Source organism: Zootermopsis nevadensis, unplaced genomic scaffold (assembly GCF_977971745.1).
Source record: "Zootermopsis nevadensis isolate Lab colony 2312 unplaced genomic scaffold, Znev_1.0 Znev_ptg000019l, whole genome shotgun sequence".
NCBI classification, from domain to species: Eukaryota; Metazoa; Arthropoda; class Insecta; order Blattodea; family Termopsidae; genus Zootermopsis; species Zootermopsis nevadensis.
The window spans coordinates 1,505,878-1,530,689 of NW_028259151.1; the positions used below are offsets into that span (position 1 = coordinate 1,505,878).

At 38.5% G+C, this 24,812-nt stretch overlaps 2 protein-coding genes and 1 pseudogene across 5 annotated transcripts; 1 reads left to right on the plus strand and 2 right to left on the minus strand.

Annotated features, from left to right (window-relative positions):
- Positions 1-891: 891 nt before the first annotated feature.
- On the minus strand, positions 892-4,668 carry LOC110827474 (arginine-hydroxylase NDUFAF5, mitochondrial). 3 transcript variants are annotated; one of them, XM_087351385.1, is made up of 3 exons: positions 3,577-3,718; positions 2,082-2,226; positions 892-1,435 (listed from the first exon to the last, which is right to left on the minus strand). In XM_087351385.1, exons 1-3 carry the CDS (start codon positions 3,590-3,592, stop codon positions 1,162-1,164), a joined length of 435 nt encoding a protein of 144 aa, XP_087207511.1. In that variant the 5' UTR covers positions 3,593-3,718; the 3' UTR covers positions 892-1,161. The 3 variants fall into 3 exon arrangements, 2 of the variants coding, with proteins under 2 accessions (XP_087207511.1, XP_021914880.1); XR_015535828.1 differs by having other exon boundaries at positions 1,369-1,435; positions 2,087-2,226; positions 3,577-4,668; XM_022059188.2 differs by lacking the exon at positions 2,082-2,226 and having other exon boundaries at positions 3,577-4,668.
- A 51-nt stretch (positions 4,669-4,719) lies between these two features.
- Positions 4,720-17,689, plus strand: LOC110827475 (selenoprotein S). 2 transcript variants are annotated; one of them, XM_022059190.2, is made up of 5 exons: positions 4,720-4,951; positions 5,431-5,574; positions 6,754-6,860; positions 7,937-8,075; positions 14,788-16,686. In XM_022059190.2, the coding sequence occupies exons 1-5, from the start codon at positions 4,879-4,881 to the stop codon at positions 14,868-14,870; spliced, it is 546 nt and encodes a 181-aa protein (XP_021914882.1). In that variant the 5' UTR covers positions 4,720-4,878; the 3' UTR covers positions 14,871-16,686. The 2 variants fall into 2 exon arrangements, with proteins under 2 accessions (XP_021914882.1, XP_021914881.1); XM_022059189.2 differs by lacking the exon at positions 14,788-16,686 and adding an exon at positions 16,704-17,689 and having other exon boundaries at positions 4,726-4,951.
- Positions 17,690-22,830: 5,141 nt separating this feature from the next.
- On the minus strand, positions 22,831-24,731 carry LOC147873339 (uncharacterized; annotated as a pseudogene).
- Positions 24,732-24,812: the final 81 nt, after the last annotated feature.

The window sequence follows — 24,812 nt, forward strand, 5'->3', positions numbered from 1 at the left end:
ATTAAATATGAACTACTATTTATATTTCTCAAACCTTAGAACTCCTACAGTTCTAATGCAAAGCTAGTTCTTAAGCTACCTACAGACCCCCATGAGGATAACATGGGGCATATTCCACAAAAGTATAAACTAATAAACTACAATTTACAAATACAAGTTCCTGAACAATTCTGTTCCAGACTGCAGTACTAGCCATTATTTTTGAAGGTTTTACTGTGAAACAGATTCCAAGTGCATTGAGAAAGTTGTTAGATGATAGTAAATTTTATAAAATCAAGACCATTAAATTTAAGAAGTTTTTGTGTAATAATGAGTAGCATGACAGTGTTCTTCTGGATTGTGATACAGCCCTGAAGATGGTGATAGTATGTTTCTCTGAAATACTGGTTTCTGCCTACAAATCTGCATTACATCAGAACTCAGAACGATACTGTCATCTTTATCATGGTGAAAACCTCATATTTCAAAAATGGGTAGCAGTCAGACAGCATAACTGCTGTGTAGTGACGTCTGACGTAGAAATAATAAAATAATGAGGAATTAACTGACAATTCAATAGACACAGGTTTGAAAGATATATACACAAATATTTGGGTACCTTTGGGCTGGTCTCAGGGAAGTGTTTCTATATATTTCAAATGCAGCTGTAAAGAAGTTACTTCCATTTCCATCAACATATCTGTGAGAGACAGAATTATGAAGATATATAACATATATTAAATGCTGACATTAGCTTAATGCAGAACATGACATGATGTTTTCAAAAATTATACCCCAAATGTCCTCTGTTGTAACCAGTAAGCAGGTCCACCTCTATGCCATATTTCTAAATTATTTTTATGGTTTTAAATAAAAAAGTACAAGGTTTCCAGAAAAATAAGTAAGCATAAGTTGAGGTTTTCACAAAAATAATTTATTATCAATCAGCAGTAGAATTTTGAGGAACACTTATGTAGAGTGAGAAGTGTTGAATGTAAGCTTCAATTTACATACAAACAATTACTGATATTAGTCACATCATTCAATCAGTAAACTACAGCACAAGAATTTGTGTCACATGTAAATGAATGTCCTATCTATATGTTATCTGGACATTTTTTCTCCATGTCACCATAATTTAGTGCCCATACTCAACATATAATAAACATATATTGAGTTGTTTTATTTTTTTTTCTTCAGCTGAGCTCTTTGATCATCTGATGATATTTTGTTTGTTTTGCTGATTACTTCATCCAGTCTGTATAAGTCCTTGAGTGACATTTCTCCACTTCCTCTTGGTAGGGGCTTTGGTTGTGAGGCATCTGGTTTCCAACCAAGCATATAGATAATCTGGAAAGTAGCAGGTATAGAGCACTTTCCATCTTGCTCTTTTCCATACAGCTGCTTATAGATGGCAGCAGCAGCCACAGCAGTATCACGCCGTAAATGTAATTTCCTGTTGATAAAACAATTTTACCATGTAAAAACCTTCATGTAATCCACAAAATTGTGATGTTGATTGGCTTGCAATATAAGATTTTAGGCTTAACCTTTAAAGACCCAGCATGGCTTAAAACATGGCACTAATATCCCTAGTTGGTACACCATAAACTTTAAGACATGGCACACATATTAACATGGCTCCATGATCATTAAATTGGGCTCTAATCCATGAAAACTATGTTAGTATACCCTAGGTTGACCACATAACCTCCTTCAATTTTGTCAAAAAGGACCCTTCACTTTCTTTTACAAATATTTTTACACAACCTCCCTCAACACTTAACAGCTAAGATTTGCAAGTGGGAATTACCTTCTTATTTTTGGTTATGCTCTGTAACTTTGAAATAAATATTAAGCACAAGGCTGCACACCGATAAATGGTACTCAGATATTTGAATATAATGTTTATTATTTTTACAGTGCACTTTGAAAGACACATATTTGTGTGCTTTATTAAGGGATTATATGCAATTAAATACTTATGTTAACAATTTTCTTGTACAATTTTGGGTTTCACTGAAGTAACAGATTCTATAAGGACTTGTGTCATTTAAAGGCATTCCAATACATGCCTGCTCTGATTTAATGAATGATTTTACCATACATAGGATTTGAGGATTTCATGACTGCGAGTCTGAAGATGGTTGTCTTCTGGGTGGTTGTGCAGTGTTGTCTGGTAGAAGTTTACGGGCGTTTCAGAGGTCCTTGCTGCCTCCATCGTCAGGGTGATGATGATGATCACCTCTGAAATATTGGTAAACTTCTATCAGACTACACAGTGCAACAACCCAGAAGACGATCATCTTCAGACTCACCGCCATGAAAACCTCAAATCCGACATAAATACATAAATATCACATAATTTTTCAAAGTATTAATCTAAAGATAGCAGAAAATGTTAATACATTCCTTTCAATTACAAATAATCTTATATAGTGAAAGCTTGAGGAATGGATCCAAGCAATGAAATGAACTCTTCTAAGCAACGTGCAATTTATTTCATTGTTGTATGTGGGTTTTTAAGAAAGATACCTTGTTTTATCAAAAAACATGCACAGCGTAATATAACTGTGGGGTTTAATTTGGGCCATCAGGGGATACAGGGATTTAAGAAAGCCTGGTAGTTTAAAGGTTAATAACTAAATTTATTTCTGTGTTAAATAGTACAAAGCCTTTATAAGTATCACTGAGAATATATTCTGAGAACTTTGCTGTTATATTTCAGGTCAATATTAAAATTTCATGACACCATTTCATGAAAATTTAATACCAAATTTTTCAATTAGCCCATTAAAATAATTTGTCACTCAACTTGGATATATTACTGAGCCTTAAAAACATGAGAATGATGACTTAAAATTGGCAATTCTGCTGTTTTATAATTATTTATTTTTACATGCTACAACAAAAATTCTCTATCAAAAATTTTGGAACAGATCCAGTTAACATTCTATGTTGCCACTTGAAATATAGGTGATGAAATATTGGGCAATCAGGCTTAATCATTTTTAGTTATGATGAATTAATAATTAGTATGAACTGTTCTTAAATAGATCAAACTATGAAATTTCATTTTCAGTTTGAAACTGTCACTTTTAGATTAATCTTTTTATTAACATTGGAAAGCGTGAGGGAGGGTAACATTTTTGTATTAAAAACAAACCAACATTATTACCTGAATTTTACATTATAATTTAAAAATAAGAGTGAAGATTTTTGGCCTGTTAAATAAGAAGCATGACAGTGGCCTACTTACTTGGCATCAAATAACACCCTAATATCTTTTCACACAGGACAGTGGTGAACCTCCTTGCAATTTTTATATTGGCAATATGGGTAAGTGGTCAAGTCTCCTGGTACTAGCTGGATAAGAAGGTAAGTATTTCAAATCAACCTTTAACAGCCCAATGCACCCTGGTAGGGAACATAAACTGTATACCATGAAGGCCTTTCATGATGTTTCATTGCATGCCAAATTGTACTTATACTACTGAGATGTCATCATTTAATCAGGCCATGAATGTCTAGAGTGTTATTATTGGGGTACTGGACAAGCAAATCATTCATAAATACAAGACAAAAATAATATTACACCTGTTGTAGGCTGCATTACTCTCTCCCATTCCTTTCAGGTCCCACATTAAGTCAAACATTGATGGATAGGAAACCACAATTTCATCAGTATCGACTGTTAGCATTGTAAAGCCTGCTCTTGTAAGCAAGCTACCAATGTCCCGTATTTCTGTAAAGGGTGAAATGTGAGGAGCAATGCCCCCATGACGTTCTAGCTCTGCAAGTTGCAATGAAGAGCGCAGTTCATACAAAGTGTCGCCTCCAAACACAGCACCCATGAACACTCCATCATTTTTAAGGCAACTGTTTATTTGACGAAAGGCCCCTGGTAGATCATTAACCCAATGCATGCTTAAACTACTTGTTACTAGGTCAAGAGATGCTGGTTCGAAAGGAAGGCATTCTTCATCTACAACTTCACGTTTTACTTTAACGCTTTGTGGGCATGACACTTGTTCTAACCAAGTTGGACTCATATCGCACACAACCAATTCCTCCACATATTCTGAATCTATATGTTTAGCAACATAACCTCTACCACAACCCAAGTCAACAGCAAGTCTGAATTTCCTTTTGATGTCAAATATGCGATCAGCAAGTCTGTAACCTACTTCTTCTTTCAAATAATCGTATACAGCTACGTCTGATGCACGAGCAGCCCTTTCTCTTTGCAAAACTTTGGCTTGTCGATCGAAGATGTTCACTGTTGTTCTTTCTGCTGGTTTAATTTGCATTGGTACACTGCTTTGATATAACTCACGAAAAATAGACTTTCCATATAAATCTCTCAAAATTTTGTTCAACTTATTTTGTGCATTTAAAGATCTGTTTAAATTATAACATAACCTAATTTTCGTATATCTGTCACATTCCCATATGAATTCGGTTGAATGTATTTTGAGAAAACGACGTGGTGTACACAGCACTGTACTTCGGGCTGCCCAACATGAAAGCATATCACGGACGTATTTCTAGTTCAGACGAGATTATTCTTTTATGCCTGCTCTACTCTGTGCACAAAGTCTGCACTTTCATATTTAACACGAAGTCTTTTCCATTGATAGCATCTTTGTGACTGTAGTAGGAGTAATACTAATTTACTCGAAAATTATCACATACTATGACTCGCGCATCTGTGGGAAGCAAATACCGATTTCACACACACACACACACACACACACACAAAAGAAGAAGAAGAAGATTACGAAAATTGTGTCACGAGCTTCCTGTGTTCTCAATAATTTGTTCTGAGTCGTCAGTTCGTAGTTGAAATTGTATAGGTGAAGTAAAGAGAGAAATACATTTGTAGTTAAAAAAGCAAGAATGGATGCACATATCCATCCTGAAACACTAGAGGAGAAGCCTCCTGAATTCCTATCGAGTTGGATTTATTTGGGTTAGTAATAACAGAGGGCAAATATTACCCTGCAATATCGGCATGCCATGTTAATGTTTTGTTGGTTATTGGTCACCTTGTCTTTGTTAATATTTTAGCTACCAATGTTTATAATAAGTGGAATGATTTTAAATATGTCAAGAAAGGTGTTCTCGTTTTCTTTGTCATTAATACAATCATTTTCAAATTAATTTTGAAAGCATTTTGTGTGTGTCAAACATAAAGTAGTGATTTAGATCTATATACTAATTACTCTTAGTTCGCTGATAAATTAGTGGACATTAGGAGATGTACTTTACCAACCAAATGTATTATTTTTCATTCAGATACATGTAAATAATTAACAAATGATTATGTACTTTCAAAACGAAATAACGTGTGATTCAGCATTTAAGTGATTAATTATGTCTGACAACGTTTTATATGTGTGTGTTTTGAGAGAGGGAGATTAAGTAAATATGTTTTTGTATATTCTGCAGGAAAAACATTTATTCAACATAATGGCTGGCTTTTACTTGGTGCTGGTGTCATACTTTGCTGTCTGTGGATAAGAATGAAGTCATACATTGAAAAATTTAGGGAACAACAGGAAGAAAGAAGATATGCTGCTTTGTGGCATAAGAGTAAGTAATATTAGAGAGGGTAATTTAATTTTACTGTTCATAATTAACTACCTTACTGCTATGCTAGAGTTTGTAGATATGCTTTATGTTATTTAGTCTATGATATAGAATCTTTCTTGAGGAGTCTATAGTTAGTTGGGTCATGAAGAGATTCCCTGTACTCATAATGCTTGAAGATTCATAACAGTCATCATCAAACCTATCCTGGACTCTATACTGAGTCACTTCAATTCACTTCATAACTACATATACTGTTTAAATTTAAAGTAAAATCTATATCTTGCACCATTAATCTTAATTCATTAGTTTATAATTCTGCCCAGTAAGCAAGATGGAAATTGTGCAATTTGAGGATATGCAGTTACTCATGGGCAACCTCAGTCAATCCTTGGTTGGCAGATGTGCCTTCCGCATTGCCAAACTAACGGGTTCCCCACATCATCTAACTTTGAGTGGAAACTCTCAGTTAGTGCTCTGATATGGTTAGTGAAGAATGAAATCCCTAAATCCTTGTGAATTTGCCTGATACTAATGTACTGAGGTGTGTTAGTTGTAATGCCAAGACACTTGAATTGTGAAACTACTTCTGGACATGGCTACAGGCAGCAGACCTCCAGATTGGCCATGCATAATCTGTGATAGGATGGATTTGCTGCTTGTAGATTAGGTCCTTGCTGCCAACAGATGATGGAGGCAGCAAGGACCTCTGAAACATCAGTAAACTTCTACCGGATTACACGGTGCAACAACCCAGAAGACAGCCATCTTCAGACTCACCATTGTGAAAACCTCAAATCCAATGAGGAAAGGACTTGAGAAGATATCGTATATATACTGTTAAAACATTCAGAAATGAGGAAGTTGAAGGAACAATTTTTGTTAGAAAATGCTTATTGTAAATGAAGAGATAGCTTGCAAGTGAACAATAAGTTATAGAAATGCTGTAGCATTAAGAGATATAGGAAAAAATTATAAATTGAATAAAATCAATAGTATGTAATTGGAAATGGGCTGTAGAATTATAGTTATGAGAATGAATATTATGTAGCTGGAGAATAGTACCTCTAGAAATAGTTTTATAACAGCTGTGGACCACAAAACCCTAGTTTCAGGCTGACACCGTCTTCTGTAAAGAGGTCCTAATGAATGATTGATATTGATTCAATTAGTACATTTCAGATCCTGATTTAGTTCATGCCCGCCAAGAAGCTATGGAAGCAGCAAGGCTGAGATTTCAAACTGAACATGATAAAAAAGCCAACCAACATGCTGAAAAAATGAAAGAGGTTTGTAGTAACATCTGGACATAAAAACACTTTCATTTTTGGATAATTGTATTGGTGTTTTTCATATGCTTTATTTTGTGTTTGTTGCAAAATACTATCAGCAAGGCTGACAGCCATAGTAACAGTTGTGTACTTTTCACAGTTGCTCTGAGCAAATCTTTTAAATATCCATCATCACTATTTGTGAATGTCTTGAAAATTATTTATACTTGGTCTACCTCAGGGGTTGTCACCCCCTCTATACCTACCACCCAATTATGTATCTTTGTTGATGGTAAAATTTCCTTACCGCCCACCGGTGCCGCATGTACTGCCCACCACCATGAAAGAGGTACAGCTCGAAGACTGAGTGATGGCCGGTGGTAGTCCCCCACCCTCGTTATGCGCACTAAACTTGTGCTTTTGGCTACGGAGCTCACTCGTTGCTCCCTCGTCCACGAGTATACTTTGAGAAGTGTCCAGTGAATTATTATCTGTATTCAAAGTTTAGAGATGGAATTCAAAAGTAAATTGCAAAAGCATATTTTAAAAAGTCAAACTCGTGAAGTTGTTAGCAATGTATTTGATATATGGAGGAAGAACCAAATTGGAACAACGGACAAAAACCCACACCGCCCACCATGAAAGCTTGAATCGCCCACTAGTGGGCGGTAGGGACCAGCTTGACGACCCCTGGTCTACCTCATCAGAAAATTTTAGATTACCAGCTGAAAGCAATTCTGACATGCTCTGTTCCAATAGAAACAAAATACTTCATTTCAGAGTAATTGCAGTGTTTGTGAAAGATAACAATAGTTTTGACACATGAGAGCAGAATTGGACACATGTGGAATGTTAACATGGGGTAGGTAGAAGAATTGTTTTCATCTTGAATGAATAGTGCATCAGATTCTTCCCAAATCAGCGTTTGAAATTCAGTAAGCAGAGAAAGGAAAACAGTTTGCACAAGAGCAAGCCACCTGAATTTTGAGATCTTTTTATAACAAATTAACACTGCGTAGATGTAACAAAATTTTATTTTGGTCTACACTATTAAGGAACATAATTTCACTCCTCAACATGCTGCTCCTTTGCAGCGTGATGCAAAGAAGAGAGAAGAATATCTTGGAAAGCAAGGAGAAAGAGTGCCAGTTCGAGTTGGTTACAGACTATCAGACCAGACCAGCTCTTCAAACAATGAAGGGCAGACACAAACAAAATCTTCATACCGACCAGGTACTGAATATCTTCTTTATTAATGCCCATAAAAGTGGGTATGCATTATTGGAATTTATTACCTAGGGATATTTGTAAAGTTAAGTTGCCTTATATGTTGTGATGTAATCAGTGATTGCACCATGGGCTCTTGCAACTACAGTTGATTATTTACTGGATTAATGCCTGGTGCTCCACAAGTCACAGTCCAGGGATAAATGCTTTCTTCTTCTTATAGTGAGTCTTTTACAGCCTTTTGGTCATTTATTGCACCCTAGTCACCTAGGATTTTTTAGCCTCCATATAATTTTCAACTCTATCCTGATTTATCTGTAGAGCCATCTAGTAGCAAATTAGAAGAGACATGGATGAGAAACATGGCCACTAAATTTTTCTTATGAAACACCTCTTTCATGCACATAAGGTTCATTTACATGCTGTAAATCTATGACATGGGACCACAGGCTTTAGTTCCCCTTCAAAGGAAGTCATGCTACAGATTTTTATTACCCTTAAAAATTCCTTGACCTTGGTTGGGTTTGAACCTGTAAACCTTGGGTCCAGTGTCAAGCACGCTACCACTAGATCACTGATGGCAATTAAATGCTTTCTTCTTTGTCATAATACACATCTGCACTCTGGTTCTGTCCACTTTCTGTAGTGTTTTGCCTTGTTTAAGTTACACTGTTTTTTAATGTTTTTTGTACAGAGTATACTTGTATTAGATGCATGTGGATACCAAGCAGTTCTCATGGATTACCCGATGCTTTGTTTCCACGTGGAATAAAGTTAGTTTCCCAGCTCGCCTACCTAATCATGCATGTGTCATTTTGACACATGGGTGCTTAGAGTTCGTGGCAAAGGCAACTTGCCGTTTTTCCCTGGAGAGAACTTGGTGGTTTAGAATTGTGCAATTAAAGTTATGATTTAACAAAAATAGGAGGACAGGGCAGTCAGTTCTTGACATCCAAACTGGGTGGATGTAAGACACCACTACTGACTTCATGGCAACTGCTAAGCATAGTTATTTACAGGTAGGCCTTGGAATGTCTGAGTTTGTTTAGAGAAAAACTAAGATGGGATTTACTAAATTAAGGTAGGAAAATTGAAGGTAATGAACGTGTACAACTTTTGACTCTGTTAGTGGTGAGAAGGCTCTCTGAACTATTCTACAATTAAGAACATCAAAACAGTTTTAGGGCAGAGAACTGCTTACACAAGTGTCATATTTATAGGCAGTAAGCCCCAGGTATTTAAACTATTTTCTTTATATTGTAAATTTTAAGACCTAGTTTGTAAGTGAATAAATGTGTGTGTGCAACTGTTGCCTATACATTCTTGAGCTAGGATTTAAGGACAAGTTTCCGGATGTCCTGGACTAGGCCCGAACTCCAGAAGGGCTTAGGCTTAGGGAAACGATTCTGTTCAATGACTCGGCAAAAGGCTTCGCTACCCTCACAAATTGTAACCAGACTCTATCCCGGATCGTTACATTTCCATTGACTTCACACACCTTGTGTTCTGCTTGTTCTTTTAACACTGGGTGTCCAGCACTGCAAATCATTTGTAATACTTACAGCTGTTCAAATGTGATGTACATGACCCTCCATAGTTCCACACTTTACCTGTGTTGCACCAGAAGCCAGGAGGAGACACTAGGTATGGTGCCAGTCTGTTCAGGTGTACCTACATCATTTTCACTCTCAGCTGTCACTGAATTCAGCAGACCATGTTGTTGATCCAGGTGATCACTCTGTACAGATGGACCTTCCTAGGGTGGTTGGAGCTTGGGTGACTTTTCTTCTGGTCTAGTCTGACAGTAGAGCCAGACAGTTTCCTGCCTGAAATCCTGTGGAATTGGTCAGGTGGTCATAGCTGGCCTTTATCCTGTCACCTTAAAATGTTGTTGGGTAAAGCGATGGTTGTCATGTAACCAATCTGTGAGGTCCAGTGCATGTTGTCAGAGGGAGCCCTGAGACAACTCCCTCCCAAACACTGTGCTGTTAGGCATCATGACTGTGGACTCATGGGTTGATGCTCTTTAGGCCAGCAGGAAGATGGGTAGCCTGTCTGCTCAGTCTCTGTGATGTGCTGAAACAACCCTACACAGATGCTTATCAATTGCCTTCACATATTGTTCCAGCAACCCATCTGACTGAGAGTGCAGAATGTTGGTCTGTGTTTAGCTTATTCTCAGGCACTATAACACGTCTTGCACAAGCTGAGATTCAAAGTACCGCCTTGTCACTCTGCAGCTATCTTGGGACTCTGAAACAGCAGAAGAAGTTGCTCACCAGGGCATCTGCTGCTGTCAAAGTCTCTTGGTTTGGGATAGCCGATACCTCCAGCCGATTGGTGAAGTAGCCCATGGCAATCAGGCAGTATTAGTCCCTGCTCTTTCTCTCTGGGAAAGGTCCTGCAATGTTGATGATGGTTCTTTCAAGTGATGCACAGGTGTCATACTGTTGGCACCACCCCTCAACATGACTCCTAGAGTGTAGGCACTTCTACTGCTGTCCAATCATGTCATATGTTTGTTGACCTCAAGGTTTCCTCATGAAGTTCCTGCATGGAGTTTTGCCAGCACTTTTATTACTTTGCCATTGGGAAGGACTGTTTGAGCGATCTTGGTTCTAACATTGGCTGACATCCAGTGATGCTCAGGTGAGCAATCGCTTACAACTAGTGATTTCCATTGGACCCCATAGCTTATGTATATGGGACTGTGGTTAGCAATATCCTTCCATTTAGCATGTTTTCCAGTCTTTACTTCCTGTAGGATCTGCATCACATCTTTGTTTAGCTGCTTCCTCTGTAGGGCTCCACGATCTGAACCATCAGCAGTGCCACCAGTGATAACATGCACTGTCAGGCTACCTGCCTGCCATTCTACCTTCTGGCAATTGTTACTTTCTTCTGGACACAGTCTTGGAGAGGGTATTAGTGTTGGTGTGTTTCCACCCCTTATGTTGATTAGATGTGATGTTGCACTGCTGGACACTGGACCCAGTGGGCTGACTGTTCTTTCAGATTCTTGAAACTCAGCACCCAGGTCAGGGCAGAGTGATTGGTGCACAGGTGGAACTTTTGGCTGTAGAGGTATCTGTGTAAGTGTTCTGCCTGTCTTCACAGTAGCCATTAATTCCCTCAAGTGAAACACACTAATAATGTGAGCCCTGGACAGTGGCCTTCCTATACTTGTGACAGTCCACCTCCAACACCAAAAATTTCTTTCATCTGTGTTCATGATGAACTTCTTCCTTAGCCACTTATATCCTTGTTTAGGTGCCATACAGAGGGCCTCCTTTAGGGGTTGGAAAGTGGCATCTGCTTTCTTGTCTTCCTCTCTTTAGTGAATTAAGTCAGTGGCTTGGCAATATTGACTAATCCAGCAATGAACTTCCTCTTCTAGGTACAAAATCTGAGTAAGGTCTTTAGTTTGTGTTTTTCCCTTGTCATTGCACAGCCTCCAGCTTCTCTGGATCTATAGTCACCCTATCAGGTGATAAAGTATGTATATCTGTCACATCTCTGGTTTAAGTTTGAGACAGACTTCATGATCCTCTGGAAAGCATTACACAGGTTGTCAAACTCTTCCTTGAATGTTCAGCCAATGATTATATCATCCAGGTATACCAGATCGGCTTTGTGAGTTAGGCCATGCAGGTGCATGACTTTAGATGGAGCATTGCAGAGGTCAGAGGGCATAATGGTGAAATACCACAGCATTTGGCTGCTGGAGAATTCTTTTTCCTTGTCATCAGGATGTAGGGCCACCTTCCAGTAACTACTCCTGGGGTTGAGAAACATTTGGCTCCATAGGGCACATCCAGGATGTTGATCCTTTGTAGTAGGAATGCAATCCTTGGTGATGTAATTCATCTTCCTGTAGTCCACACAGAAGTGAAGGTCCCTGTTCTTTTGACAAGGATGACAGGCAATGACCAAGAGTTTTACAACTCCTCAGTTACTCCCTATTCTTCTTTGTCTCATCTCATTAACTTCAACCTGCATGTTGAATGGCAGTTCACAAGGGGGCTGATGGATCAGATGAGCATTGCTGGTGTCGACATGCTGGTAATCTCTGTCCTTGTTGCTATTTTTTGTGAAAACATTTTGGAACCTTTTGAATTCCTCCAATTTCTGGGTTTCTCTAGTACACAGTTGCTCACAGAGCCTTCACATCCTCTGATGTTGGGCTTCAGATCATCTAGTCTTGGTTGCTGTCGTCATGATTCTGACAGGCACCTTCTGTCAAGCTGCAGCCAGTGCCCTGACTATGTAAAATCCTTGGTGACAAGCCTTCATAGTGGTTTGCACAAGGCCATTTACTGCCTCCAGGGACCCTATTGCCACACCATCACCGTCCTTGCATATCTGGCTCGAATCACCATTGCTGGTCAGAGTTATCTGGGATGATTAATAGTCATGTTTCAGATCTCCACAGAGACATTTTGTCGTGGTTCAGCCCAGCTCACTGATGCATTGCTCTGCTCACAGGATATCCATCCCCAGGATGATCTTGGTGATGAACACCCATGTTTTCAAAGTGCTCTGCCCCAGATTCAGCTCTGCCAGCACCTGCTTGAAAACTGGTATGGCCATCTGCAGAACACAGATCGACCTGGCTTTCTCTCAATATGTCCTGTGACAATGTCTGGCCTGGTAATGGTCACATACACCTCGGTTTCGAAGGCGTGGTGTGACATGTCAAGTTCTGTATCCAGCCCTCAGAAGTTCCCTTTGGATAGCACATTCAATGTGAAATGAGGGATTAAAGGTGATGATGCCAGTGTTCCACCTTCCTTGCCAGCTGTTACTCATTTTCAAGTCATGGTAAATTTCTTTATCAGTTCTTTGCTGACAGTCTGTTCTGAGGTGATGGGCATTCCCACACTGCCAGCATACTGCTCGTCCATTCCTGCAGTGTACAACTGGTGATGGCTGCATTTATATAATGGCCGTTGTTACTTGAAGCTGGTGGTCAAATTGCAGCTTTCACTGCCTCTAGCTTTAGGGCCTCATGAAGTAACCTGTTACCACCCATAAGGAGATGCTTTTTCACTCTCTTGACTCACTCTGCCAAAGAAAGCATGGTCATCTTCCTTCTGGTTTAAGTCCACAATAGCCTGACGAGGGCCCTGTTTCCAGCCATTCGACAACTGCCACAAAATCTTATAGTGACTCACTGATTGGCTGAGTCCTGTATTAGAGTTGTGCCCGGCAGGCCGCTTCTAGTTGGTGGTCTCCATAATGGCTCTTCAGAGCCGTTGCACTCTCTTTGTGTACCACTCCAGCTCCTGTTGAGGTAGATCAGTCTGCATCCTGATGAGGGGATGTAAAAGGGGCTCTCAAGTTTTCCTTTCTATTGCCTTGTCATCTTCCATTTTCGTGTTTTATCTGGCCATCTCTGTAATCAGCCCTTTTCACTTGTGAACTGACCCTGTGCTGCATAAGACAGCTTAGATTTATATTCAGTATGTGGATTTAAGGCCACATAAATTTATAAACTCCTGCCTCACCAGCAGGGATCTGTCCTATCTCCATGGTGCTGTCCCATGGCCTTTGGTGTGAACTTCATGTGTGTCTTGATGGTGAGCGCAGAAGATGAGGTTAAGTGCACCCTTCTCACTGTCCCCAGCCTCATGATCTAGGTATAACAAACCCAGTATCATTTCATGAACACTCCCATAGACCCCAAGTAGTCTGGCACTGCATTGCCACCCATGTGGATTAATTTTACAGGGAGGGTAGTGTGGTACCAATTGGTTACCGCTGAAGGGAACACGATGTAATCAACCACAAGTCCCCTGAATCCTGCTAATTTAGAGTGGGGAGCCATGGGCAGTTTGAGAGGTGAATGACTCCTCATGAGATATAAAATACTGCATACCGTGATTCCTCATAATCGGACATATTGACACTGAGAAGACTAGGAAGGACTTAAGTTTGTTTTATATTCGTGCTATGTAGTCTGGTAGAAGTTTACTGACGTTTTGGAGGTCCTTGCTGCCTCTATCATCAGGGCAATGATACACTCCTACCAGACTACATGGCATAACAAACCAGAAGACTGCCATCTTTGGTGGTTTTGTCTATCTGTGCTTCTTCCTTTGTTTCCATTGCCCCCCAGTGTCATTCAGATTTCTACCACTGCCAGCAATGTCTCCAACTACAGATGTCAATATGCTTGTCTTTTCACATCTCTTGTAACTTGTCTGTTGAGTTTCTGGGTCTGTGGTTTGGCCACAATTACATTTCCCTTCAGCTGCTTGTATTGCTTTCCTATTTTGTCTATATATGCATTTTGGCCAGACCCAATGGCACTGACTTTGGTGCATGTCACTTTGTTTTCCATTTTTTCTTGGCCTGAACTTATAAAATCTTTCATTGCCTGTTGGCCAGCATCTTTATCCTTTTTGTTGCCTCCTGGCTGGCACTCAACTTATTCTTCTAGTCCATGATGAATTGTAGTGCCAGGGTCATTCTTGCCACTTTTAACACCAGTTGTGACAATTAATGATTACACCGTCGGTTCAGAATAAAGTGGATTTATTTCAGAATAATATGAGTACATTGGATTATTTACTGAATTTATGCCTGATGCTCCAGAAATCACAATCCTCATTATCCAGATATAGATGCTCTCTTTTATGTCATAATGTACTGTTCTGCACTCTACTTCTGTCTACTCTCCACTGACTTCACACTCCTTGTTGTACTGTTAATTCAGCACTGGGCTCCAAGCACCACAACTCCTCAAAAGAGCAAGAACATGCATGTGCACTTCCCACTTCTGCTGCATCAGTGCATTAATGCAAGAGGCTGCAAGCAACTAGATTGTTGCTGGGGGTAACATCTACTCTTGGGCATCATTGTTGCTTGTGTATGTAAGAATATAAAAGTAAAAATGTTTCCGTGTGTGGGTATGGGGGTGTGTGTGTAACTAAGCATGGTAAAATAATGATGCCAAAGAACAGAGTCGTTTGTTTGAAGGGGGGATTACAGAAACAGATGCCATAACTCCGAAAACCTGACTTGTGTTAGAGTTGCAGTGAAGATGGTTTATATGTATTGGAAACTAATCACAATAAAAGAAGAGTGCCAGTACCTGAGGTATTTGATTCAGCAGCAAGATTACAAGAATATGATCTCTTTGTTACTGTTGTAATAGCTACATATCAGGAGTTTGAGTTACCCTGTCGGTTCCGGATGAAAAAGCTCTTGGATACAATTTTACATAACTGATCAACATGGACATCTTTAAACTAATTCACATTTCATGATAAAGACTAATCCCATATATAAACAGCTAAGTATTATTGACGTTCACAGAATAGAAAATGTGCATTGAAAGACTGTTTGCTCATGTGTGACTTTATTTATTTAGTGTTCTGTCTGACGACAGGTCCATATGAACAGGATCCTTCCATCCTTTTCTCGGACTGGGACCTGTTCATATACGTTCTTGGCAGATGATCCAGAAGTGATTTGCCATTGCCTTCTCCTGTGTGTGAATGGAGTAATTGTTGGAATGCCACAGATAAACCGAGGAAAACTCCGTGTTGCCTAGACCACGGCCTTGCCCAACACAAGTTATAAATTAGGGCACCGCCGGGAATCGAACCCGAGACCCCAGGATTACAAGGCCAGCGTTCTAACCGCTAGACCACCGTGGCTATATGTGTGACTTACTGTACATATTTATGTAATGCAGGAAAAAAAATTGTACTGATGTTACTGATAGTTCCAAAAATATAATTTTACAGCTTTCAGAAATCAGGGTTATATTAGCTTACAGTTGAATGGCTGTACATCCCAATGGGTACTCTTGTTAGCTCACAATTTCAGTTTTGTTACAGAATTCTACCCATTGATAAACAAAGGCAATAAAGTGAAAAGTGAAGTTGTCTTGCTACACACCATGCAGGTGCTTGGAGTGGGGAAGGGGTAGTATGGCTCCTACTCATTCGTAACCTTGTCACTAGATAGGAGCTAGTGGTCCGTGTAACACTCCAGCTGTGCTTTGCCATGACATGGACCCCAGTACCCATTTGACAGGAGGCTGGGTAGGACCCAAGAGCCAGTCTGGACACGTAGGCTAGAGGAAACATCCTGTAACCCTGTCAGGGATCAGTCCATAATCAGTCACTATACTGACTGAGCTACCCCTGCTCATTCAAAAGCAATATCTTTTAAAATTTTGATGTGAATATTTTATAAAGTTCTGAAGCTGAATGCCAGGTACTGGAAACTGAACTTTGTGCATTCAGAATGCATGGCACCACACTGTATTTGCATGAACATTTTAGACATTATATACATTTTCCAAAATAAATGTAGGAAACAAAATTCATTTTTAAATATTTCCTTCTAATTTTTTTCTGTTCCTCTTAGTCAACCTGTGTGAATTTTTAAAATTTAATGAAATGACTCATCTACTTTTCAGATACTTGATTTTTTATTATGTTTTAAGACATTGATATACAACTCTTTATTCCATCCATGTAGTGAAGACTTTTTCATCAAGTATCTTATAGCAGTGACATGTACTATGTCCAGTATATTCTGCTGTAGAGTATGTGCTGATAGAAAATGCCCTATTTGAATAAAATACACATGATACATTGAAAAATTGTTGTTTCACAGATTACAATCCACTGATGGGAGCAGGTGGGTCTGGTGGCTACAGACCTCCTCGGCGCACCTGTCCAGGTGGTGGCTGTGGATAAATACTGGAAGTGAGTGAAAGTGCCTGCTGACAATCTCTGTAGCGTTACTTGGCTCACAAACATACCCATGAAGTCAAAACTATTCCTCTGTTATCTAACAGACAACTGACTACATTTGTGCTTATTTACATTGGTGTGTGTAAGTACTTAATTGATGCTTATTTATAAAAGTGGTGAATTGTGTGCTGTTAACAGCTTCTAGTGTTCTGGCTAACTATATGCTGGTCTTCAAATTGTGGTTCCACGCATTTTTTGTGAAACATGTGCTGCTTGTACTGGGATATTGTATTGTCATGCTATGTAGTGATATTATTACAGATTTGTTATATTGTAGGTAAGAACTTTATGACATCATTTCAAATATTTAGATTTGCTTTCAACATTTCTGTGAATTTTGCAAAAACAGTGAACAGTGAAACGTATATAGTTCTGAATGAAGCTGTTCTTGCTTTTTTTTTTCTCCACAAAACTGTCTAAAGACACTACATAAATACTGTACCTTTCATAAAATTCACACCTGTTAGCTCTACCATGTCTGATTCTTTCTGCATGTAACAGCTCAAAAACTGCTGGATGGATTTTCATTAAATTTGATATTGGGAGTTTTTCTAAAATATGCTGACACATTCTAACTTTGGTTAAAAATCTTCAATAAATCAACAATTTGTTACTTGAGTCCTCTGCTGAACACTGGGTTATTGCAGTTAACAACTCTAATGTAGCTTTTTCTAGTGGTGCTATACTCATTAAGACCCCTTTTATGCTTGAATCTTAAGTGTAACTTCCTAAACATTTATCAAAGAAAAAATATGTGAATTCATTTTTAAAGAAAAATTATAACATTTTATGCTCATTACACTTTTTATGTGTCTTATAGTTTTTAAAATAAAAAATTGTGAGTTTTGTGGTGAGTCATCACATGATTTGAGAAACCTTGGACTCATTTTGATCAAATTTCATTTCCACCCATCCTTGTGCCTGTCTCAACTCATCTACCTCACATATTTTATGTTGTGTATAAAAGAGCAACAAAAGTCAAAATCACAAATTAAAAATATAGAGGCAATAGCGGAATGTATGTGCCTGAATTGGTATGTTAAGCATACAGATGAGCCATCTCAGAAATGCAATGCAGTGTAGTTTTCTACCAGTTTCTCTGTCAAAAATACACCAGCTCACGTTTTCTCTCTCTCTCTCTCTATTTTATGTCATTTCAAACTGTGGAAGGGCATGTTTCCGTGGTGATAAGAGGGCGAGAAGCAATTTTCCATGCTGTTCTGTTATACTGCAGTGTCCTATAATTTCCAGATGTGTCTTTTATGTGATAACTGTTTGTCACGTTGTCACTGCTGGTCCCATGCACCCTGTTTATCTGTCTTGTATTGTGGCTGATTTCAGAGCATTTACATACTACAGTTCAACGTATGTACTGTTCTGTTTTTCAAAAAAATAAATGTTGAAATAAGAAAAAAAGTATAATAAGTGTTGGAAATGTAAACTACATTCAGTGATGCATGCATTTGCTATTTTCCACATATGATGTAACCCAGTGAAAACTTCCTGTGTGACGTAAACAGTTCACCAGACAATCTATTTGGCACAGTAGAATCGAGAAATGTATCCCTAAACTCATTCTAGCAAGTCAAGTGAGAATGAAACACCATCTACTGTTTGACAACACTTGTTGTATTTGTGAAGAAGACATCCTTGGACTTTGACCTTTGAAAGAAAGCTGAATGACTGTAACCGCACTTCCACACACAACTCGTCTTTCTACTGATGTAGCCACGGGTTCAAACCCAGTAGCTTGCCCGGCGCTGGTGCGGTTACAACTTTTCACACTTCGGTGCGCAGAAGGGGTTAAAGGTTATCTCAGGGTACTTTGATATAGGGTTAGTCGGTGGGCAAGGATCTCTGACTCTCAGGGAATGTACGGGGGAGGCCTTAATTGGAGCGTGAGGGTAGCGAAGTCGTTGAGCTGGTGCAATTGGTAATGACACATTTGCTATTGTTGAAATCAATCAATTTAAACACTGATGCAAAAGACACAATTATGTTGATATTTAGGCAGTGCAATGAATCGGCTGTTTGTGTACTGAAACTTTGCGAACAGCACACTTCTGCACGACTTGAAACCAACACTTGAGAGAGCGCCGCAGCAACACATGCGCGCTATCACAGTAACTGTTCTTAAATTTTGAATTGAATACGGCGATCCGATTCGTCCCCGAAAAAGTCACCCCATGACTTCGGAAACGCGCCGAAAAGCCATATTCGAAATTCATTCGTCCCAGTCGTAGTAAGGCGACTGTTCTAGGGCAACCGTCATTCCACATCCGGAAGGGATCAAGTTTTCGCCTCGTTAACAACTTTTACGAGTGCGAAAGCTTTGTGAATGTCACGTCGCCGCCAGACTGAAAGTCTGGAAGAAATACGTTCAAGCGACTGATTGTCGCCACTCTCTTCCAGTTTAATACATTAAACAATGCAAAAATTAAGAAAATATATCAAATTTTTTTATGAAGTAGGGCGTACCAAATGTCACCTAATTACGCCTCCTTCGTTTATATAAACCAGATTAATATGCTAAAGCCTGGTTTATCCCTCATCACAAAGTTCAGCCTGTTCGGGAATTGAACTACGAACCTGGACTGGCACATGATTGATGTGAGCAGGTTACAACATGAAGCTTCCTGAAAATTGCTCTCTTCAGGGTTGTTGCGCCGTGAAGTCTGGTAATTTCAGTTCCGTGTAAAATATCGTACGTTACGTTCATTCAGAAGTGACTGAAATTTTCAAACCAAATTGTTATTATTAGGGTCCGGATATTCATGACTTAAAAAAACCAGAAATATGCATGCAAATATGCCCCCCAAAATAGCTAAATATTACCACAAAAAGGAAAAATATGACCTAATTTCTTATGAAAAATATTCGCTAAAATTAAAGAAAAGCGTTTTGTATTTCAATCATGTTATTTATTTACATATGCATGTACAACTATTACATTACTTGATTTCCTAGCAATTTTAATTAAAAATCTCAGTCGCTTTAAGTTGTAAATGCCTCGTTTTGGATCAGCATCAGATGTTGAGTATACGTGCTCCTATAAAAATGAGATAAATTTTAAGAAAGAGTCTTTCATGCATCTCAAATTCATTAATTAAAAATAAATAAACAAAATTCAAGATATTAAGTACCTTTCTTAATTCTCCTTTCTTGGCAGCATTACAATATATAACGATTTGCATTTTCAAGGTCTCAAATGAAAATCTTCTTAGATTGTCGCACAATATGGTCTTGTAACTTGAGACATCACAAACGTTTCATGGCGTTATCGAAAATTACAGTAAAATAGAGGAGTGGTTTACTGTATCAAGAAGGAATAAGTCACCAGCGCAATCAGCAAAGAGCGTGCCAATAACGACATTCGCAACATATCTGACCCAGACATCCGTTGTTTCATCAACTGAAACCCAAATCTTATTCCCGACCACAGTACATGTAATTCTTTTCAGAACATCTTCATAACAGGCAGGTGCATAGTTTATCCTCAGTGTTGATTCGTCTGGAATTAACTGATTCATGTATTTCTCGAAGAAAATTTGAATTGCTCATTCTTCATTTTGTTCACTGGTATGTTGGCAGACACCATCATTTCGCACAGGTCCTTTGAAAATTCCGATGTTTTGTTTGATGTGAAGTTGTTGCAGTGTTATTGAACAGAAGTTGCTCGCTTTGATGACTGGTTTATCGGCTCAATTTATTATTGTTTTGCCGTATCACAATGTTGTTGCACATTAAATCGCTTACCAGCTGTAACTTTAACTTCAAAAAAGTTTACAGAACATAATTGTTCCATCAGAACTAAAATATTCCTCGCTAAAAGTTTAACTAAACCTCTTAACTTCGCACTTTCAGAACACTTCACTTTCGTCATCTTAACTAACTGAAGGATTCACTGTAAATGCCTGTGAAATGTAGCTACAAGTAAGAATTTTATAACCAAAATATGAAGTTTATCCTCAAAATATAACCAAAATATGCATTTTATCCTCAAAATATAACCAAAATATGCATTTAACCTCAAATATGACCAAAAACATAGAAAATACCTAAATATGCATTTATATGCAAAATAAATACAGTCTAATTGTGATTAGAATAACCCAATTAGTGTTTAATTTAATAAGATAGTGTAGTTGCGTCATATTGTGACTTATTAATTAAAATTAATTATTTGGTTTTCCGTCAAATCACAATGTATTTAAAATAAGATAATTAAAATAATTAAAATATCATTCTGTGTTCCATATCGAATAATCGATTTACAATTGGAACAGTTACAACATGTTTCGGTTTTATTAAACCATCATCAGGTGTAAAATTATATTAAATTTAAAACTCAATTACAATTTTATCATATTTCGTAGTGTAGTTTTTTGGAGGTCGTGTCCAGATATTTTCAATATAATGGATCAACTTTATTGTTTGAAGTGATGCTGTTGATGTTTACATCAGTCAAGAGATGAAATGGTAGACAACGCAGTTGTGTCTGGAGGAGATCCAGAAGTATTACCGTATCCGAACAAGGTTTGTAACAAACCTTGTTCGGATACACTACGAAAGATGATAAAATTGTAAACAATTGTAATTGAGTTTTAAATTTAATATAATTTTACACCTGATGATGGTTTAATAAAACCGAAACATGTTGTAACTGTTCCAATTGTAAATCGATTATTCGATATGGAACACAGAATGATATTTTAATTATTTTAATTATCTTATTTTAAATACATTGTGATTTGACGGAAAACCAAATAATTAATTTTAATTGTTTAATTTCAGTTTAGAATGAAAATAGAAACCTCACTAAAAAAATACATGTCATGAACATCCGAACCCTAGTTATTATTAATATTTTCCCAGAACACGAATAAAATATCTGGGGAATATGTAAAGCATAGACATCAGTAATCCTTCAGTAGGTTAAGTCCAATGCAACGTTAACGCCCTACATAAGTTTGTTTCATAAGTTAAAACTGTCATCCTAATAAATGATGTTGTATGTCTCCGGTCATCTCAGTAACGATGTTTAGAGTCAAATATAGGCTAGTTTCAATATGGAGTCGTGTGCAGTTAATTTTCACAAAGTTGTCCGTTCATAATTGCAAATCTCATTTTTGGAGTTTAAAGAGTGAAAAAGCACGTGTCTGGAATATTGTTTATAAGCAGCCTGCGAATTCCTAGTTCGTCGAGAGCTCTTCCTAGCTGCTTTCGTAAGCGCGAAAGAATTAAGCGAGTTGATAAAATATATATATGGGAATTAAAGCGAGAAGCCGAGAATAGGGACAACTGGAGAGCTCTTTTTGGGCAGAGCAATGGACCTGTCGTAAGACAGAACACTTAATAATAATAATAATATATATACATACATACATATACATTATACATGCGAAACATGGGTACCGACCAGTTTTAGTGCCGTGTAACATATAGTGTCCCGCGCCATAGCCGCGCGGTCTGAGGCACCATGCTTATACATTCTCCAGACATTTCGTTCGTGTTCCGGGGTCCTAAATGTAATGACAAATGGTTTTGACAATTACACAATCATAAATGAACATGACGTACGAGATTTAACACGGTACTAAAACTGGGCTGTAATCCTGTTTCGCAAATATAATATATATGTCATGACGTCTTTACACAACTATTTCTGCAAATTTTTTAAACAAATTTCAAACCCTCTAATGCTTTCACGCAGGTTTAAGCATCTAGTAACAGCTTCCCATGAACTAGGAATTCGCAGGCTGCATACGAACGAAACTACAGATCCGTACTTTTCAAGCTCTCAAAACGCCAAAAAATGAAAGTTGCAATTATGAAAGGACAACTTTGTCAAACCTAACTGTACCCGAGTGCATATTGAAACTAGAGAATATCCGACTCTAAACATCGTTTTTGTGAAGACCGGGCACATGCCTGTTCATTTATGAAGGCGGCAGTTTTTAAACTTGTTAAAGAAAATTACAGTCTGTAATTGAGCAGGGGACTTAACCTACTGAAGCTCGACTTTTTTTTATGCTTTACACATTCCCCAGACGTTCTATTCGTTGTTTATTGGGGCTAAATGTTAATAAAAAGAGGAAATGAAAATTAGTAATGTTTGAAAGAACATGACATATAAGATGCTACACGGTAAAAGAAAATGGGGCTCTAAAATGTTTCGCATAAATAATACATTCATGATACGACGTCATCACACAACTTGTAGCCGGACATTTTTGAAGGAAGTTAGTTTAAAGAGTTGAATTTTTCAAAGAACTATGGGCTGGCTGCTCAGCTTGTTGGGAATTTCCGATGGAGGTGTTTTGGTTCGTTCCACCCCGCGCTATAAACTGTTGGCGTCACTAACGGTCAATTCCTGGTCAAGAGCAGTTGCATTTCAGTGCCGCTGTGTATTACTAAAGATTCCAATAAAGTTTTTATAAGTAGCTCTTCCAAAAAAAATGTGTCACTTTAAATGCATCCCAGTATCCCATGAGAAGACCTCATGATTCTGATGACCGATAGCTAGTGATAAGAAGATAGTGAGCTGTTCGGGTTAAACTACAGTCCACAGATCACGAGAAAAGCCCTGGTAGGAATGCGATATACGCGCATGCGCAAGATTTCGCGGTGAGTGACAAGCTGCTACCAGCCAACCTAAAAGCATTCGTTCCACAACCACTGAAGGAACAACAGACAAAAGGCTTTCATAAGTTCTAATGAGTATAGCTTTAAAATTACCTCACAGTGGCCGAGTGAGCTCGGAGTCATAAAAGTCAGTTGCTTCTTCAGACTCATCATCTTCGTCTCTTCGTCATCGCTACTGTCATTTGTATTGGCAATAATTATTGAGTCGATCATGTCAGCAACAACCCCGTCCCGCTCCCAGTATTGTTTTTCCAGTTGTTCCACATGTTGGCAGTATCCTTCGCAATCCTTTGTAGTCACAGTTGCAATCCCTTCTGTTGTTAAATCCAGCAGCCGCTTCAAAGACAGATTCCCTGTCACGTTGTTCTCGCGAACGTACTTTTTACCTTAGACCATGCTAGTTATATTGGGCTAAGGTCATACATATATGGAGGCAACCTAACTACAATGTGACCATGGGCGTTTAGTAACTGATCAATTTTGAAAAACAATTCTTTTAGTTTCCTTGTCAGTATTAGGTCATACAGTTGGCCTTTTCTCATAGCTGGATCTCAGAAAACTCCGTGCCGCTGTAACCATGAGATCATTTCAGATTTAACCGAATATTTTGATGGGGCTTTATCTGCTTGTACACTGTGGTATTGAGCGTTATCAAGTACTACCACTGAACTGGGGGGCAAATTCTGTAACATTTTCTCTCTAACCCACTTTTCAAAATTTATACTGTTCATCTGACCATGGCAGTCGCCACTTGCCGGAGCCAGCTTTATATATCAGTCCCGCACCTTGAAGGAAACCAGCACGCGATCCAGCGTGAACCATAATCAGTCTTTTTCCAGCATTTCCATCAGAGCATACCCCTTTAACTTCCGTACTTTGCCAGCACTTTTTAAAAGTTAAATTGCTGTCTACCCAGCTTTCATCTAAGTAGAATATTTGTCTTCCTTCATTGCGAAGCGTCTTAATATTCACTAGATACCTCCCTCGCCAGTTTACTATGTCCGGCCTTTCAATCAAGATCTTGCGTTTACTCAGACATTTCTTCCACTTAAACCCTAAGTTATGTAAAATATTCCGTAGAGAATCAACACCCCATGGAAAGTCAATTTTTTGTTTAATCATGGGCAGTAGCTTGGGGCAGCTTGGTACTCTCTTCTGTATTGCTTAAAATTCTTGCACAATCCGCCTTATCACTGACATGTCAAAGGAGTCAATGTTGACATTCCTGTCAGTAGGTCTAGGCCGGTGTTTCCCTGGCGTGTGTAAAGGTGACAGTGTGCCCTTCTAGTCTCTTTCTTTTGACTCTCGCCTTACCTTCTTAAAA

Excerpts from the sequence above, each read along its gene's own strand:
- LOC110827474 (XM_022059188.2), bottom strand. The coding sequence starts at position 4,511 with ATGCTTTCATGTTGGGCAGCCCGAAGTACAGTGCTGTGTACACCACGT. Across the intron at positions 1,436-3,576 it reads AGTAATGCAGCCTACAACAG|GAAATTACATTTACGGCGTG; the intron begins GTGTAATATTAT and ends TTTTATCAACAG.
- LOC110827475 (XM_022059190.2), top strand. The coding sequence starts at position 4,879 with ATGGATGCACATATCCATCCTGAAACACTAGAGGAGAAGCCTCCTGAA. Across the intron at positions 5,575-6,753 it reads TGCTGCTTTGTGGCATAAGA|ATCCTGATTTAGTTCATGCC; the intron begins GTAAGTAATATT and ends AGTACATTTCAG. Across the intron at positions 6,861-7,936 it reads ATGCTGAAAAAATGAAAGAG|CGTGATGCAAAGAAGAGAGA; the intron begins GTTTGTAGTAAC and ends GCTCCTTTGCAG.